This window comes from Octopus bimaculoides, chromosome 2, assembly GCF_001194135.2.
Source record: "Octopus bimaculoides isolate UCB-OBI-ISO-001 chromosome 2, ASM119413v2, whole genome shotgun sequence".
Taxonomy (NCBI): Eukaryota; Metazoa; Mollusca; class Cephalopoda; order Octopoda; family Octopodidae; genus Octopus; species Octopus bimaculoides.
Window position 1 is genome coordinate 102,979,470 of NC_068982.1, and position 18,422 is coordinate 102,997,891.

At 35.2% G+C, this 18,422-nt stretch overlaps 1 protein-coding gene across 9 annotated transcripts in view; it reads right to left on the bottom strand.

Annotated features, from left to right (window-relative positions):
- Nucleotides 1–18,422, bottom strand: part of LOC106872342 (xaa-Pro aminopeptidase 1) — a 79,624-nt gene that overhangs the window by 26,617 nt on the left and 34,585 nt on the right. For 2 of the 9 annotated variants that reach the window (XM_014919299.2, XM_014919294.2), the window contains exons 2-5: nucleotides 8,789–8,935; nucleotides 4,158–4,221; nucleotides 3,778–3,882; nucleotides 417–457 (exon numbers count right to left, since the gene is read on the bottom strand). In XM_014919299.2, coding sequence (XP_014774785.1) covers nucleotides 417–457; nucleotides 3,778–3,882; nucleotides 4,158–4,221; nucleotides 8,789–8,902 — 324 coding nt within the window. In that variant the 5' untranslated portion in view covers nucleotides 8,903–8,935. Of the gene's footprint in view, nucleotides 1–416; nucleotides 458–3,777; nucleotides 3,883–4,157; nucleotides 4,222–6,705; nucleotides 6,820–8,788; nucleotides 8,936–9,060; nucleotides 9,563–9,604; nucleotides 9,721–11,208; nucleotides 11,315–12,845; nucleotides 13,001–13,631; nucleotides 13,762–18,422 lie in introns of those variants that run through there. The other 7 variants (XM_014919292.2, XM_014919295.2, XM_014919293.2 and 4 more) reach the window with 7 other exon arrangements.

Here is an 18,422-nt window from a genome sequence, read left to right on the forward strand (position 1 = left end):
TGACTGGCTCCTGTAGGATTTTCGAGCGAGATCGTTGCCAGTGCCCCTGGACTGGCTTGTGCGGGTGGCACATAAAAGACACCATTTCGAGCGTGGCCGTTTTCGTGCGGGTGACACGTAAAAGCACCCACTACACTCTCTGAGTGGTTGGCGTTAGGAAGGGCATCCAGCTGTAGAAACTCTGCCAAATCAGACTGGAGCCTGGTGTTGCCATCCGGTTTCACCAGTCCTCAGTCAAATCGTCCAACCCATGCTAGCATGGAAAGCGGACGTTAAACGATGATGATGATGATGATGACAGGTTAAAATTCCATAAGGTTCTCATAGTCACATTTATATTCTCACCTATGTCTCATTGACACATTAATAAGATGGCTATATTAAATATCTATTAGATTAAATTAAACTTAACATACCTTTACAAGCCACTCAGTTTTAGTTGGGGTATCAGGAATACCTGGAAAGAAAGATATTCTTCATATATAACAATGAAAATGAATGACTTGAATTTTAAAACAAAACTTTCCTTTAAACAGGAACAAAGCTGGAAATTAATAGAAGAAAAATAATCACATTTATTACTTTCTAAATGCATTAAGTATATATATATATATATATATTTATATATATATCATCTAGATATATCTATCATTTAAGATAGTAAAATTATTCACAATGTAATTTTTGATTTTTTTGTATTTTTTTTTTTTATATAGTTCTCTCCATAACAGTAAGGAAAAGGCAAAATATTCAATAAACTGAATGGCTGATTGAACTCTTGTTTTACTACAAATGCCTTTTTCTCATGCTAAATTTTTTCTTCCTTCAGTGGAATAACACAATAACGTTCATGGCTTTGAAATTAATGTTATAAATACACCAACTTCATCTAAAAATTAAATGCAAATCACAAACTCTGAAATATGAACACCAATATGTGGTGTGCGCTAACATACAATATTTTGATTTCTCAATAACAAAAACAGCAGATAAATCAAACCAGCCAACAACCAAATTTCACTTTTACTTAAAGCTTCAAAGAGCTTAATAGTTAATCCTAGTACAGCAAGTTAATGAACAACTTATTAATTTTAAAGAGATATGTGCTCTCCAGCCACACATTACATTAATTCAACTGCCACCCCATCCTGTACCAAACCACATCTCATCATACTCTATGCTTCTTTCTCCTCCACCCACTCCTGAGCCACAACACCGCTTTGTCATCTCTCTCTCTCTTTCTCTCTCCCTCTCTCTCGTCCTTCCCCTGCAAACTATATCATTGCTATCCTGCTACTCTGCTATATACCCATGTCCACCACTCACTGCATTCACGTTCTACTCTCCTTTCCCACCAGTTCTTTTACACTCTCGTGAACTCCCTAATCACTTGCCCTGTCCAATCCTCTGCACCACTCTGCTTACATTCACTTCCTTGTACATTGAAAGTAGACCCTGCCATATCTTCACCATTTTCTCTCCCTCTCTCTCTCTCTCCAACTGGGGTAACCAATGTACCTCCTCTTCAGCAAGACACCCATTTTTCTCTATATAATAGTTTAACCTCTCAGCACCTGGCACAAAACCAGCTCCCTCAATAACACTTCCTCTCTCATTCGAGAAGGGTCATTGTCTTGCAAGTATTTGGTGATCTCACTGCTGCTGATGTCATAAAAAAAAAAATCACTCAGTACACTTCGTAAAGCAGTTCACATTAGAAAGAGCATCCAGTCAGAGAAACCATACCAAAGCAAGAGCTTGGTACAGTCCTCTGGCTTTCCAGCTCCTGTCAAACCATCCAACCCATGCCAACATTAGATGGTGATGACAGTCAGGTGGCCTGAGCTATTTGAAAGTAAATTGTATTGATGAGAAACACAACATACAGATGTCCATATAAGACAACATGACAATAAGGTTGACAAGTCTTGGATTTTAGCATATGAAACCCCAAATACAATTTGCGCTCTGTACTATCATTCACTTTTATTTCTGCTACTACCAAGTAAAATGGAGCAAGGAATGTTGAGTATCTCATACAAGGACTGAAGATTTCTCTGTGCTTGACTTTTTTATATTCAGATTAGTAAATCAAAGATATATATTGTATTGGGTCATCCCATAAATGTGGTCTTTTTATTCTTTTATTTTTCAAGATTAAGATAAGCAAAATTCTTTTTTAATCTAAGATATACTCTCCGTTTTCTACAATGCACTTCCATCTATCTGGTAAACTTGCAAAGACCCTCTTCCAAAATTCACTTGTCCGTAATGAAAAATACTCCTCCAGTACTGTTCTGACCTAATCTACAGAATTCATATTTTTTCCATTCAAATGATTTTGAAGACTGCAGAATAAATGATAATCAGATGGGGCATGCCCAGCGATTATGGTGGTTGGGCATCATTTCCCTTTCAAACAACTCCAGCCTTTGGAATGTCATCCTTGCTGTATGTGGCCGAGCATTAAACTGATGGAAGAACACTTTTCAACTTGAAAAGAAAGATGGTCATTTTTCTTCTAGTGCTGACTTGAATAACTGGTTGAATGACCAAATCCAAGCTTCTCTGCTAGTTTCTCATCAGTTACGATGAGATTTTGTTCCACCAGGGTTTGCAGGACATCCTCATCAAGCTCTACAGACCTTCCAGGACGAGGCTCTAGGCTGTAGTTTCCAGCTTGGAATTTCTGGAACCACCACTGACACTGGCTCACGCTTGTTGTCCGATCCCCGTATACTGCATTAATATTCCTCACACTTTCCGTTGCGCTACTGTCTTTATTGAACTCATAAAGCAAAATATGCCAAAGATGCTCCTTTGTCATTTCCATTACAGCTTTGAAAAAATAACTTAGAATCGAACTTCATAACTTCATAACATGCACTCTTCATAACTGGCACAAAGAATAAGTACTAAGTAAAATTACTACCTGCTTTTTTAGTAAGTTGATGCAGGTAGTTTATCTCATCCCCCTTCGACTTTTAGTTCATGCAATTGAAAAAAATATGCATTATTTATGCGATGACCTAATACTTTATCAAATTTACAGGACAGTGCCAATTTGAGTTAGAGTTTGACATTATCTGCTTACCTGCTTTAACAACAGCTGCAACAATTTCGAGTTATTATGTAGTAAAGGCAACAGAAAATTACTCCAGTGTATTCTCATTTTGATATCCATAACAGAATCATAACTGATGTCTTGAGATTAAAAAAATTACACAGATGCAAAATTAAGATGTTGGATTACTGGTTAGTCATGAGGTCAACCATTGTACTGTGCCCTAAGAAATAAACAATTGTTTGTTTCTAATTTACCTAATATCCTTTCTACTATAGGCACAAGCCCTGAAATTTTTTTAGGGGTAAGGGCAAGTCGATTACATTGATCCCAGTGCTCAACTGGTACTTATTTAATCAACCCCAAAAGGATGAAAAGCAATGTTGACCTCGGAGGAATTCAAACTCAGAATGTAAACACGGACGAAATGCTAAGCATTTTGCCCAGTGTGCTAACTATTCTGCTAGCTCACCACTTTAAATTTACCTAATATAAAAAGGTTTCACTCTCTATTTTACAGTTTAGTGATTAGCCACAAGAAATGTGTTTAGCTATAAAAACTGCTCAGAAATTGAAAATATATGGAAATATGTATAAAAACAGATAAAGTTTAATCTATTGTTCTCACAAGAGAAAAGATAAATTAAAAAAAGAGACAAGTGCTTCATGGAAAAAGTTCATTGTTTAAACTAAATTTAAGTTTGGAAACTTACCATCCTTCATTATCTCCCAATTTTCATCCACTTCTTGTTGAGCTTGAAGATGATAACGACCATCTGTCCAAAGGGCAGCTTTGGTGTCCGTTACAATTGCAGTTCCTATAGCATAGAAATAAAATGGAAACAAATAATACACTGTGTGAATAAATGACAATGAAAGAGTAGACAAAGGACATTCTGAAAGGATTGTCCATCAGTAGAAATAATCTTTTATATAGTTCAATCTTTCAACTTAAAATCTAAGCCCAATGTAACATCATACTAATTTAACACAGACATGGTCCTGAGTTTGTGACTATACAGACTTGAATCAAGTAGCAAAACCCACACACATCTGTACATACACTTTACACTCACAATAAAACTATACTCACCTGCAGATCCTGTAAATCCAGATATAAATTTAAGCCGGGCATCACACGGTGCAATATATTCACTCTGAAATCAAGTTAAAAAAACATTCCATTAGTTTTGTTTTTTTTACATTGGCACAAAACCATCAATTTTGGGAATGGGTTGTAAGCAATTAAACCAAACCTAGGTCACCCAGTGCTTATTTTATTGATTCCAGAAATATAAAATGCAAAATTGAGACACAAGATATAGACTCCTGGTGAAATTCAATAAAGGTACTGAATATGCACTAATGAATATGTTACATAATAGCAACAATAAAGCAAAGCACAAGATACAAGAAGATTTTTTTTTTAATCTTTAATTTTATGAATACCTTAAACAGCTAGAATTTCTTGTGTGCAAAAATCTGGAAACAGAAACTGCTGAATAAAGATTTATCTAACATCTAGGAAACTGAAAAATTGAGAATATCTCCCTCCTTTACCTCAAAATTACAATCAAAGGATGATCCTCAGCAAGACAGATATGGTGTATCTGGAACAACAGATATGTTGATCCCACTTAGTCGTTCATCTACCTACTGCTGTACCTTAAGTTTTCTTGATCAGAACAATCAAAAACCTGTGACCAAATCACAAGTTGGAAGCTGGAGGACAAAAGAAGTTACTTTTTTGCACTCCTCTGCCAATTTGTTTAGTTCCAGCTCAGCCCTGATTGAATACTAAAACAATGACAATCTTACCCTTACTTCCAGAAAGCATATTTTCAGCTACATTATCCTATGTGCTCTTTAGTAACATTGAAAATGTATAGTTTCGGGGAAATTTGTTTGTTATTAGATCAAGTGATGTTGTAGAGGTTTCCTATTTACCATTTTAACTCTTTCGTTACCAACCCGGCTGAAACCAGCTCTGGCTCTGTAGTACAAATGTCTTGTTTTCATAAGTTTTGAATTAAAATCTTCCACCAAACCTTAGTCACAATTTATGTTCCTAACACTAGCTGAATGATAACTAAGTTATTTTAGTAAATTATTTGTTATATTTAAAGTAATTGAAAGAAATACAGAGCATCTCAAAATAAATACAGTAACGAAAGGGTTAAAGTTTTCTAACAGACTTTTAAATAAATATTAGTTCACTTTATTAGAGGAGTGACAGTGATTTCAAAGCTTTGGCCCGCCACCTAAATAGTCAAAATAGAGAGCTAGCAGGTTAAAACTTGAAATTCACTGCTTTTTTCACTTCTTGTAAAATTATAACATGTACTCTACTAAAAAAAATATTGAGTAATTCTTCTGCTTAATGTTAAATTGTTTTTAGTATAACTTGACAGACAGACAGACACACACACACACACACAAGGCCAGATAGACAAGACACTATAGGTGCAGGTTTGGGTGTATGGTTAAAAAGAATGCTTTGCAACCACATAGTTGCAGGTTCTGTCCCATTACATGGAACGTCGGGAAAGTGTCTTCTACTATACCCTCAAATGAATTTGATAGAAGGAAACAGTCATCATCATCATTTAACATCTGCTTTCCATGCTAGCATGGGTTGTGATTTGACTGAGGACTGGTGAACCAGGTGGCTACACCAGGCTCCAATCTGATTTGGCAGAGTTTCTACAGCTGAATGCTCTTCCTAAAGCCAACCACTCCGAGAGTGTAGTGGGTGCTTTTACATGCCACCGGCACGAAGGCCAGTCAGGTGGTACTGGCAACGGCCACGCTCAAAATGGTGTATTTTACATGTCACCTGCACAGGAGCCAGTCCAGTGGCACTGGCACGATCCCACTCGAATGTCTTTACTCATGCCACCAGCACATGTGCCAGGAAGGCGACGCTGGGCACAGGTGCCATCACAATTTCGCTTTCGCTTGCCCCAACAGGTCTTCACAAGCCGAGTTTCGTGTCCAATGAAGGAGACGATGTTGGCATGGGTGCCAGTCGTCAAATTTAGTTCGATTTCAATTCCGATTTCACTTGCCTCAACAGGTCTTCGCAAGTGGAGTTTTGTGTCCAATGAAGGAAGGTACGCATAAGTGGGCTGGCTACACCCCAGGCGGAGGCCTGTGTCATTAAAAAAATATATATACATATGTGTTTGTTTTCCCACTACCAGCACATGACAATCAATGTTGATTTGTTTACATCCTTGTAAACCTAGCAATTTGGCAAAGAAATCAATAGAATAAGTTCCAGACTAAAAATAAGTACTAAAGCTGATTTCTACTACTAAACCAGTCAATATGGTGCCCCAACATGGCTACAGTCCAATGACAAACAAATAAAAAAAAACATAAAAAATATTTCTCATGATTCTAATTATTTACTATAATTTCTACTTTATATATTTTATTTTAATTTTCTTAAATTCAGTTTCAATCTATTTTTTATGCTATTTTATGCTATTCTTCGATTTTTACATTATTCTATTTTTAAAAAATGTTCGAAAAGACTAGATACACAATCAAAAAGCCAATGTTCTAATTCAAATAGCTTATATAAGCTTTTTGTTACAAATTTGGCAGTCAAAAGTAGATATAATTTAAACACCTACATTTCCATGCATGCAGGGGTCAGATGGAGTTCACTGAGGCAAATTTTCTATGGCCAGATGCCCTTCCTGTTGCCAACCAAGGTAATATTTCCCCATGGCCAGACAGGTTTTCACAAAATACTGGAAAATCAAACAGCATACTACAACAATAACCGGGGATTCACAGTTTACAATGTTTGCAAACATTATGTATAAGTAACTTTTAAGGACAAGGCTCAATAACCAAAATATGTATTGTAATAAGCAAAACACTGTTTACTACTGAGTATACAAATAACTATAGATTTTATAGAATTGGAACTTCTGATAGTTATTGGTTCAAATCCTATTTTCTCCATCCTTTAAGTAGACTATCACTACTTTAATTTGTTATCAGCATCCATGCTAGTATGTCACCAGATTATTCCAATCTGTTGTTATAGCTTCAGTTCGTAATGTTTGTTTTGCTTTCAATTCAAATTGCATATGTGGAAAAAAAGGAAACTAATGTTTTGAGCTGGTGTTGTTAATATGCAACATAAATAAATGAAGATGAAATTTCCAGAAATATAAGAAAGATAACAACAAGAATAAGTTATACATCAAAAGTCATTGAATTCATTACAGCAAACATGTTGATCACAACAGATCCATACATGTGTCAGAATAACCACATTGCAGTAACTGAATAGCGACAGCTAACACACAAATGTGATACACTTGAGAATCAGTCTATTATGATTTTGGGGTGCTTTATGATATTCATTATATAGAACCTCTCCAAATTTTTGCCAGCATACTATGGCTTGCCATGTGTAAGAATATGACTGAAGAGAAAGAAAAGCTTGTCATGATGTCCATAAGGAATAGCTTGTCCATTCCATGCAAAAACCACAGTATAAAATGTTTCTATCAAAACTATTTAACAAGATCATGTGTAAACATCGAGTTTACACGCTATCTTCAACCAGTCAAGTTATACTGCATAGAGTGACCCAAATCTAGAGAATTTCTGGAGGAAAAGTTTAGATTAACTCAAACAGAAACCAGTAGACACCTGTTTATCTGAGCTATACTTTCAACACATACACACAAATTACTCTTGTGTCACCATATTTTAAAAATATTCTTTAGTCAATTACCAAGGGATAAATTTTAATAAATGATATATTGTGTTTAGTATTGTTCAAACATACAAAACATCCTGAGTGGAGTGTAGTCAATCCTATCAACCAAAGTCCTTATTTTATCAACACTGGAAGGATGAAAGATTAGTCAACTTAAGCAGAAATTGAACTCAGAATATAACTGGATACTGCAACAGTTTAGTCCACTGCTTTGCTGATTTTGCTAATCTACTGCCCTTATTAAAGCCATAATTACTGATATAGTGATAAATAGTGTGAAGTTTGCAAAGACTGGAATCAGAAAACCAAACCTAACAGGGTACCAACTTGGAATAGAAACTAATGGTTAGGCTATGCACTTAGTCATAAAATTGTGATTTTGATTCCCAGACTAGGTAATGTGTAATGTTCTTAAGCAAAACACTTCATTTCATGTTGCTCAGTGAACACTTAGACATGTGACCACTTCGCACCCATGCACCTGTACAGGCAATGTCAATTTGAAGGTGGAATCAAGCTAATATACAGCACAAACATTTGGTCACTATAAGCAAATTATCTGTGCAGGTTGTTCAACAAGAAATTGTGGAACTCCTCTGTTTTCTAAACAACTTGTATAAAACATGAAACTTCACAGTAAATAAATATGCCTGTTTTGGGAAGAGGTAAGTTGATTACATCGACATAAGTACTCAACTGGTACTTATTTTATTGACCCACAAAAGAATGACAGAGAAAGTCAATCTCGGCAGAATTTGAACTCAGAATGTAAAAACAGACAAAATACTGCTAGCATTTTGCCCAGCATGCTAACGATTCTGCCAGCTTGCTGCCTTATACATACATATAATTTAAACTATATACTTGCCTGTATTTTTCACAACTGTTTCAATTTCATTAATGCTTAAGAAAAGGATTTGCAAGATGCAGGAGTAAAGGTGTTTAAAGCTGGATGTTTACTAATAGTTTTCACTTACCTGATGTGCATCTTGGTGTGGAATGATATATGCATGAACAATTTCATTCACAAATTGTTTGCTTTTCATTAAAATCCGAATTTTGGACAGCACACTGGTGGCTTTTGCAGTCATTGTTCCTGTCCTTAATCACAAAAGTAAGGTTCCCTGTATTAAGAGAAAAACGAAGCATATTCATCACAAAACGCCACGCAAAAATTGTTAAATTAGAATCTAGCTTCCAGCCCTTTTAATTATGGAGAGCTGTTAATGTATAAAACCTAATAACTGACCAAAGAATGAATTGGCAGTCATTTGTTATTGGTAAATTAATACTGCACAGCACTCCAAGTTCAAATACTTCCAAGGCTAGCTATGCCTTCTTTCCAAGGTTAATAAATAAAGTACCAGTCTAGTGCAGTCAACTGGTAGAGAACCATTAGAGTATCGTAAAGGATACCTCACAGTATTTGTTCTAACTCTTTGCATTCCGAGTTCAAATCCTGCCATGGTCTACATGGGTCGTAGACAATCTCAGAGGATTGGCAGAAAAAAGATCATAGATGCTGTTCTTCCTCCTTTGATAAATCCACAAATTATTTTTTTAAGAGACAGCTACAGCTTCTTGCATTCTTTTTTTTTTTTTCTGTGATCTAAAAGTAAATTTGCTTATCCCCACTCTAGTACTATTGACCATAAAAGGATAAACAATATTTTCCCAATATTTCAATTCAATTCCTAATATCATCAAGGATTTTCTACAGTAATTATTTCTCTTAACAAACGAAATGAAGAATGAAGCTAAATTACACCGAAGGGAAAAAAAACAGTGGGAACCTGAAAATAGTTGACGGAGAATTTTAAAGTAACAAAGCTTTAAAACGTCATTTCCTGTTAGGAGCTTACAAAATTGTTGTGTTTACTGTCAAACATCGCCAGATATCTTAACTGTTTACAAACAATCTCGGAGAACATATAACCTTAGTATTCCTTCGTTTAGGGTTATAAAATGAAAGCGGGAAACTATTGCTAGTAATCGACATTGAAAAAAAAAGTTTAAATAGGAAATTTTTTTTTAATTATAAAAATGAATTAAAAACTGAAAATTAGTTGGGGTTAGCATTTGGTGGGGGGTACAAAATCGTAATTTCCGTTGTTGAAAGCAGAAATCTATAGCTGGGGCAAGGTATCCGACACGTCCACCTCGAAATTAACAAATACTGTAAATATTTCTTTCATTTTCTGGTCATAAAATGAAAGAATGTCGAGATTAAATTTTCTAATACAATATTAGACAACTAAAATATTTACAGAAAGCCGACTTCTATATTAAATAGGTACTACATCTTAAACAGAACCCTACATTTTTTTTTTAGTACGAGGCACGACACGGGTTTTCGTGGACACAAGGAACTTGTTGGTAAATTAGGTAAACCTGTAGGTTTACATTTTGTTTTTTTTTAAATATCTGTCAAACCCCATCAAGACTAGAACCCAAAACCACGTGTACCATAAACAATCCTCGCTCTCGCAATAATTAGTAAACTACTTTGTAAAAATCTTAGAAATGCTTTTTTGAATTAACTAGAATAAAAGTCAAGGTTTTCCGACGCAGTTCCGTTTTCACTCCAACATGAAACATGGCATTTAGATGAAGAAAACACGACTCCGTAGTGTTTACACCTTTAATAAGAACTTAAGAAGCATAACATGAAATAATAGAAGTAGATATTAGGTACACTAAGAGTTCACCACTAAGTCGCCACAAAATACCACTCTCAGATTTGATTTCGAAGTGCCTCTCAAAAGGGACCATTCGTGAGGTCACTCAAAGTATCAGAAATAGTAGCCAAAACTCCTTCAAATCACACGCTATTGTCTTAAGAATAATATGTTAGCTTATGTAACGGTAGATATATAAATAAAACAGAGTCATAACAAATAGAAAACCTTGGGTATCTTATTCTTTTTCGTTCAATTTTCTGCAATAATGTAGTTTTGCTTGCTACTTAAAAATAACTCAATTTTTACACAAACTAGTAATAACATTTCTCAGTCACAGTTGATTTGGGACTATACACAACAATGAACCTGTAGACGGGTCAAAACGGAGTCTATACATTTAGTAATATATATAATAAGAACTATTAAACAAATTTCCATCAAATCAATCACCACAGTCTTAAAAGAAGTGGGGGAAAACGACACAATGTCAGTCCGATTTAGGAAGAGATGGGACAGTCACAAGTTGAACAGTTTTGAACGTAGGTATGCTCAATTAGGACTAGTGTGGAAAAAAAGTCACATTGTTTATTTATATCGAAGAAATATGAATAGAATATTGAGATATGTATTATGAATATTGAGATAAGTGTTTCTCGATTGAATTATATTTTATAATAAAAGAAAAAGTAGACAACATAATGTTTTCATTTTCTTACGGTAAATTTCAGTATTGAATACTTTCGTTTTTCCTTATGGTTCAGGTAAAAATTTGGAAACCATTGGAGTTCAATAAAAACATTATGAGCATCATCATAACAGAATACTTTTATGCACAATTGAGCTAATTCCGAATCTGTTGCCAAACAAATACACAATATCACATGTATGCTTGCAATGCGGCGAACTGCAAAGCAAGAAATACCTTGTTTTATGGTGCTTGTTGTAAGATATACAATATTTACATTGATGGACCTCAACTGCAATATCTGCCACATTTAATAAATGATAGGGAAATATAAAATAGATAAATAAAATCAATGTTAGCTGAGGATGCGGCGTAATAACAAGTGAACTGAAGATATTTTTTTTAAATGTAAGTTCCCAACAGATATTTTCAGCAATAGCGAAAACGATTTACTTTTGCGTATCGTAATTTCTACCATTCTTAGACAATAATAATGTGCATTTATAAACTAATTGCAGTAATAATTGTACTTGTTCTTTTAAATGACATAAAACTATAACATTTCTTCAGTGTGGCTTACTCATCCCCCGCCAAAAAATTATCAAATGGATAAGATAAATAACAGTTTCCTAAGTCATAGGGATAGATACCCTAAGAAATAAACGTAAGAATTGCTTTAAAAAATATTGGTAATACTATTTAGAGGGTCCCGAGAAGAATCAAGCGGGAATAATCAAAAGAACGAGATATTTAGAATTTCGTCTTCGATTGGGTTTTACGTAAATAAAAATATACTTTTAAAAACTGTTTTACTATTAATTAAACGGCATTCTGCTTCCAATTAAACTTCTTTCACTAATTGTTTTCCATATTTATTAACGATTAATTTACTTCAAATTATAAATGCTGTTAATGCTAATGTACAATTGATTGAATATTTACCAAATGTCCCTTATAAAGTACACTTTGCAATGATTTTAGTAAAAAAGATGTGTTGTGAATGATTATTAAACGGAAATGTCCCAAACATAAAGATCGGAAGATCAGTATTAGTCTAAACAGTTTATATCAGGTTTCAAATTTATCACTAATGTGATTAAGATATAATAGTTGTTGGCTTATAAAGACAGGGGTCCAATGAGTATTGCATGTACTTTTATAAAAACTATCAACCTTTTAAAATAATGGATAGCCGTTTCCTTTTAATCATAGCAAGCCATTAAGTTTATTTTAACATAAAGCCAAACTGACGAGAAATATTTCATCCGATTCAAGTATTTCGATTACCCGATTCTTTTAGGGACCCTAATAACAAATGCAAGTGAGACATTGAATTTTAAAGAGATTTTTCAGGCTCTTAAAAAATCCCAAGTTTAGGCTTTTGTTGAATTAAATTTGTTTTATCGCATTTAAATTTTTTCTCCCAATATTAATCCCAAATTATCCGGAACAATTACAAATCGGTTCACCTTAAACATTGTAGCCGTTAGGAGCGAAATAGCAATTGCATAATTATATTTCATGTGAAAAGAATATACATTTCAGAGCTTTAACTGAAACTGTTATGATACTCCAGATAAATTTCACTAAATTTGAAATGTATTCAACATTATATTGCATAGGTCTTCATTTGAACGTCATTTGGAAAATGAACTGATAACTACTTACTTGAAACGAAACACTCCTATAGACACCAACTTAGTTAAGCATCGAGATTATATAAATACATATGGGAGGGGGTAGTAAGAAAGCCTCCGGTCAGTCGTGAAAAAAAAAAAAATTGAAATGAAGTAACTGGAAAAAGTATTTCAGCACGATAAATTAAAGAATTTAAACATGAAACTTTATAGTTAAAAAAAATAAAAACATGCTACATTCTAAAATAATGTGAAAGCAATATGATCAAGGTAACTGAAGCAGACGGGCTCTCGCCGCGGTTTCTCTTGGTTGATGCCGACTAATTTTATTTACCATCCTTGTCTCTTTTTTAAAAAATTCAAAAGCATGCATTGAAAGTCAGATACATTCATCCCTTTTTTGTGGTGACAGTCATACCTTTTGCAGCTGTAAGAAAACATTATCATTAATTAAAAAAAAAATTAAGTGAAAAATATAATTATACTGTATAAGATAGTTGGGCGTTGTTTAGGTCCAGGCCAGTCCCAGTGAAAGAGACATGATGAAAAGTGTTCAAACCGTGACATCATTTTTTTTTTCATTGTGTCCTTTCTAAAGTGTAGGATAGTAGGGTTCGGTTTGAGGGAGACCTGACTGCTATGCTATATGTCATATAAGTTAACTTCTGGGCCCGCTTATATAAGATTGTATTAATATTTTATAAATCGATCTATTTAAATGCATTAAAATACTCTTTAAAGGGGAAAATATAGGTACTGATGCTGTAAAAGAATGCGAAGACAAAAAGTATATAAACTGATATATGAGAAAATTTACCACAAATTCACAGACCGAGTAAAATAACACACGTACGAAGGAATGAGTAAAGTTATGTAAATTTTATAAATATATATATAGGTGTGCGCGCGATGCGCACGCACACAGTATAACTGCTACAGCTGATAGTGTTTGTATCGGGTATGTGACATGTGCGCACATACTTGTGTGTCTGTGTCAAATATCAATTTGTCAGTTGCTAACCAATATATTAAGTCTTCTGAAACAGACGCCCACAGTGCCCCTTTTTTACTGCAATGGTCTAATTTCATAGCTCATTGAAAAGAATATATACTCAATAACTAACTTACTCATATGACTCTCATCATCAAGGCCGGATTAAGGCCCATAGAGGCCCTAAGCACTTAGAAGATTTTGGTACCCCCTATATATATGTAATTCAAAATGTAAACAATAATAAACCATAAAATAATTTTTTTATTTTTCAAAGTGAAACAAACCTAAGAGTGGGATGTTTATTTTGATATACTTTCACTTTATTCATATTTGCATTGTCATAAGTTATTGACCATATCCTCGCTATGACACCATGAACACTTCGGAATTATAATTAGAAACCACTTCGAATATTATTTAACAAGTTTATAGAAATTTCTTTTGTGCCGTAAACCATTTACCATTGGTGGTGCCCTCCCTCTTTCTCTTGCTGCCCTAAGCACATGTTTATTTTGCTTAATGGTTAATCCAACGCTGCTTCTCATCATTATCATCATCGTCGTTTGGATGGTTTGTCAGGAGTTGGCCAGCTGCAATTGTCTGTTGTGGCACAGTTTCTACGGCTGTATGCCCTTCTTAATGCCAACCATTGGGTACTTTTTATGTACACAACACTGGCACAAGAGTGGCAGCAGCACCTGTAAAGGGGCAAGACTGGATGACAACGATTTTACTCTATATTTATTATTGGTTATTATAATACCAGCATAATTATGCTGGTATTATAATGCCAGCATAGAAAATGGACATTAAATGATGATGATGAGTATATATCCATAAAAATAAATCCATAGAAACCAAGCCAAATCAGACTGGAACCTGGTGCAGCTCTCCAGCTTGTCAACTCTGGTCAAAATGTCCAACCCATGCTAGCATGGAAATGGACGTTAAAGGATGATGATGATGATGATGACACCAATAAAATCAATTAATTGAATCTTTTCTATAATAAGCAGATACAGGGAAACAGATGGGGTGCAGGAGGCTCTGAATAGAGATAATACCTTTTTTGGCATCTCACAAATGCACGTTGCCAGGGATGGTCAGGTGGGCAGGCATCACTGATCCTCATTCAACTTCTAATCTTTCACTTGATGACCCCTGGTGCCACACCTCAGTACCCAACTTCAGCTGGTGGGCTAAACCAAGTGAGATGATGTTAATATTGCACCAGTAAGCAAAAGACTCCAAGTAAGGCATTCCAAAGGGTGACTGGCAAGAGCAGAGCAACCTGGTTAGGTTAACAGTCTGGTGTTTAGAGACAATGCACATCTCAGGTAGAGGCATACAGTTGTGGCTAACAGCTTGGTGAGGAATGGGTACCACCAAGCTAACTTGCCCGTGATACATTCATGATGATGACAGCTAGACCAGAACTCATAACAGATTGGTTGTTGCCCAGGTTAACATCAAAAAGTGGACAGGCCAGACCTCAATTTCTCTGACTCACTGAAGGCAGAAGAAGACAGAAAAGTACCAAAATTTGGTTGCAACATCATCAATGAATGCCCTATGATCATACGGTTAAGGGATAAGAAGGAAGGGTGGAAGGGAAGTAGCAAAACTACTGTTGCAACAGAAATGATAAAGGAAGGACATGGCTTGGCTATGGTCAAGGGAACGATAACTGTTGGGAGTCAAGATTTGTTTTTGTTGCTTTGCTCCATATCAGCTTTGAATAAGCAGACATTTGATCAAAGGGATCCCAGCCTTGACCATTCCACCTTTTATATGAGTTGTTACTAATTTTTCTAATTTGTCTTTTTCTTATTTAAGACAGCTGCATTTGATTTGAGAGAGATTTGGCTGATACTTCATGTAGGCGTGCAACAACAGAGGCTTCCAGTCAGTACTTTGGTGATCCTTCTAAACAGTGATCATAAATTCATTTGGCTTTAACAATTCATAACATTAATGTTTCCAATGACACAAAGTATTAGATTTATAACAGGCATGAACTTGCAATTCTGTCATGCTTATATCAAAGCCTGTTCATCAGGCAGAGAACATTTCTCTTTTTATTTTTTTTTTTATGAGTCCCCTGTGTGTGTATGTGCATACGTGCATGCATGTATGCATCCATGTGTATGCATGTGTGTATACATGTGCGTGCATGTGTGTGTGCATACACGTGCATGCATGTGTGTGCTGGAAAACCTATTGTTTCTTATATAAAACCATTGGTTACATAATACGAGTCAGTATTCCTGACATTTGTGGACGTACAAGGTCTATTACCTGTGTACTTTTTTCTGAAAAATGAGGGTGTAATGTTGTGTCTGTTTTTAATACAATTAAATGAGATCAGTGAAAATATAGTTTAGTTGTGAAAGCATTAGGCTCATGATTGTACTTATTTTTTTATTACCCACAAGGGGCCAATATTAGACTCATGATTGTACTTTGTTGATCCTTCTAAACATTGATCACAAATTCATTTGGCTTTAACAATCCATAATATTAATGTTTCCAATGACACAAAGTATTAAATTTATAACAGGCATGAGCTTGCAATTCTGTCATGTTCATATCAAAGATTGTTTATCAGGCAGAGAACATTTCTCATTTTATTATTTTTTATGAGTCCTCTGTGTGTAGTGTGGTGTGGTGTGTGTGTGTGTGTGTGTGTGTGTATGTGTATGCATGCATGTGTGTGTGTGTGTGTGTGTGTATGTATGCCTGTGTGCATGCGTGCATCCATGTGTGTATGTGCATGCAGGTGTGTGTATGTGTGTGTTAGAAAACCCATTGTTTCTTATATAGAACCATTGGTTACATAGTACGAGTCAGTATTCCTGACATTTGTGGAAGTGCAGGGTCTATAACCTGTGAACTTTTTTCTGAAAATTGAGGGTGTAATGTTGTGTCTGCTTTTAATACAATTAAATGAGATCAGTGAAAATACACAGTTTAGTGGTAAAAGCATTAGGCTCAGGATTGTTAGGTCAAGGGTTTGGGTCTCAAATCAGGTGGCATATTGTTTCATTTAGCCCTTTAGCAAGACTCTTTATTTCACTTTACTGTAGCACACTCAGCTATAAATGAGTACCAGTAGCACCTAGGTGTGGCATCCTGTAATGAACTGGTATCTTATTCAGGGGCAGTCTTGTACTTTCAGCCTAAACACTTGACTCTTGAGCCTGTCGGTTCAAGGCAGAATTTCTTTCTTTCAATTGAAACTATATTCTCTATTTTTACTGGGTATGTTTGTTAAGCTTCTGTTAAAGGGTGATATATATATATATCTACTGAGAAATGGTGAAGTTTCGTATGAATAAGATCTACACAGAATTTGCTGGCTGCTGTTATTGTGCAGAAGAACAGGTCATATCAGGTATTATATGTCAGAGATTTCAACTACATTGATGCTATTGACAGAGACATGCAACATGAAACTTAAGCCCTACAAAAGTTAATAGGGAACAGAGATTCCTGGCATGGTGTGATGAAATGCATCTTGGTTGTGACCACTTGAAGAAATGTGGATATCACCTACATAAGAGTGCATACAGTGATAAATTTCAGGAAAGAAATAGTTAATGTACAAAAAAAAAGTAGAAAAACAGCCAATTCTTCAAGCTTGATGGTTTGAGAAAGCATTGTCTGTAAATGTCACATACAATAAAATGACTTAATTAGAAGTTTTTATTCCAAGTTATTAGGGATTCTGAGAATGCACATTGCCAAGGGGATGCACTGGACAGCACTGTCCCCTGACTCTTCAATGGTGCACCCTCAGATTTACAGTGATACACTTATTTTGAAATTCCACTTCAGCATTATTATGAATAAGCATCCACTCAGAATATTCTGAAGCATCCCCAGGCATCAAAGTCTGGCAACTATTATCGATTTTTTTTTTCAACAATCTAAGTATGTGATGAGGTTTCCAGACATGACTTCTACTCATGTGTCAAATAAAGTATAAAAGTAATATTGTTGAAAACTGTGAGTAGTGAAATGCAGAATTAGGTCCGCTGATCGTAAGAATCAAATATTGATCGCTTTGCTAAAAACTAACAACTGTAAATGCAGGTGCTATGAGGTATTTCTCTTGAGTGTTTAAGAAAAATATTCTGCAGGCGCTATGGGTTATTTCCCTTGGATGTTTAAAAAAAATTAGTTATATGAGGTAGATATAAAGATCCCTTCCAGGAGCTGTATTTTCGAATTTTTTCAACAATCTAAGTGTCATGAGGTTTCCAGATATGAGTTCTACCCAGGTGTCAAGTTTCATCAAAATCAATAAAATGATGTAGGAGGAATTAGATAACAATGCCACAAATAAACACACCGATTTTCCACATATGTAGTGTATATATATGTATATATCATCATCATCATCATCGTTTAACGTCCGCTTTCCATGCTAGCATGGGTTGGACGATTTGACTGAGGACTGGTGAAACCGGATGTATATGTATCATCATCATCATCATCATCGTTTAACGTCCGCTTTCCATGCTAGCATGGGTTGGACGATTTGACTGAGGACTGGTGAAACCGGATGGCAACACCAGGCTCCAGTCTGATTTGGCAGAGTTTCTACAGCTG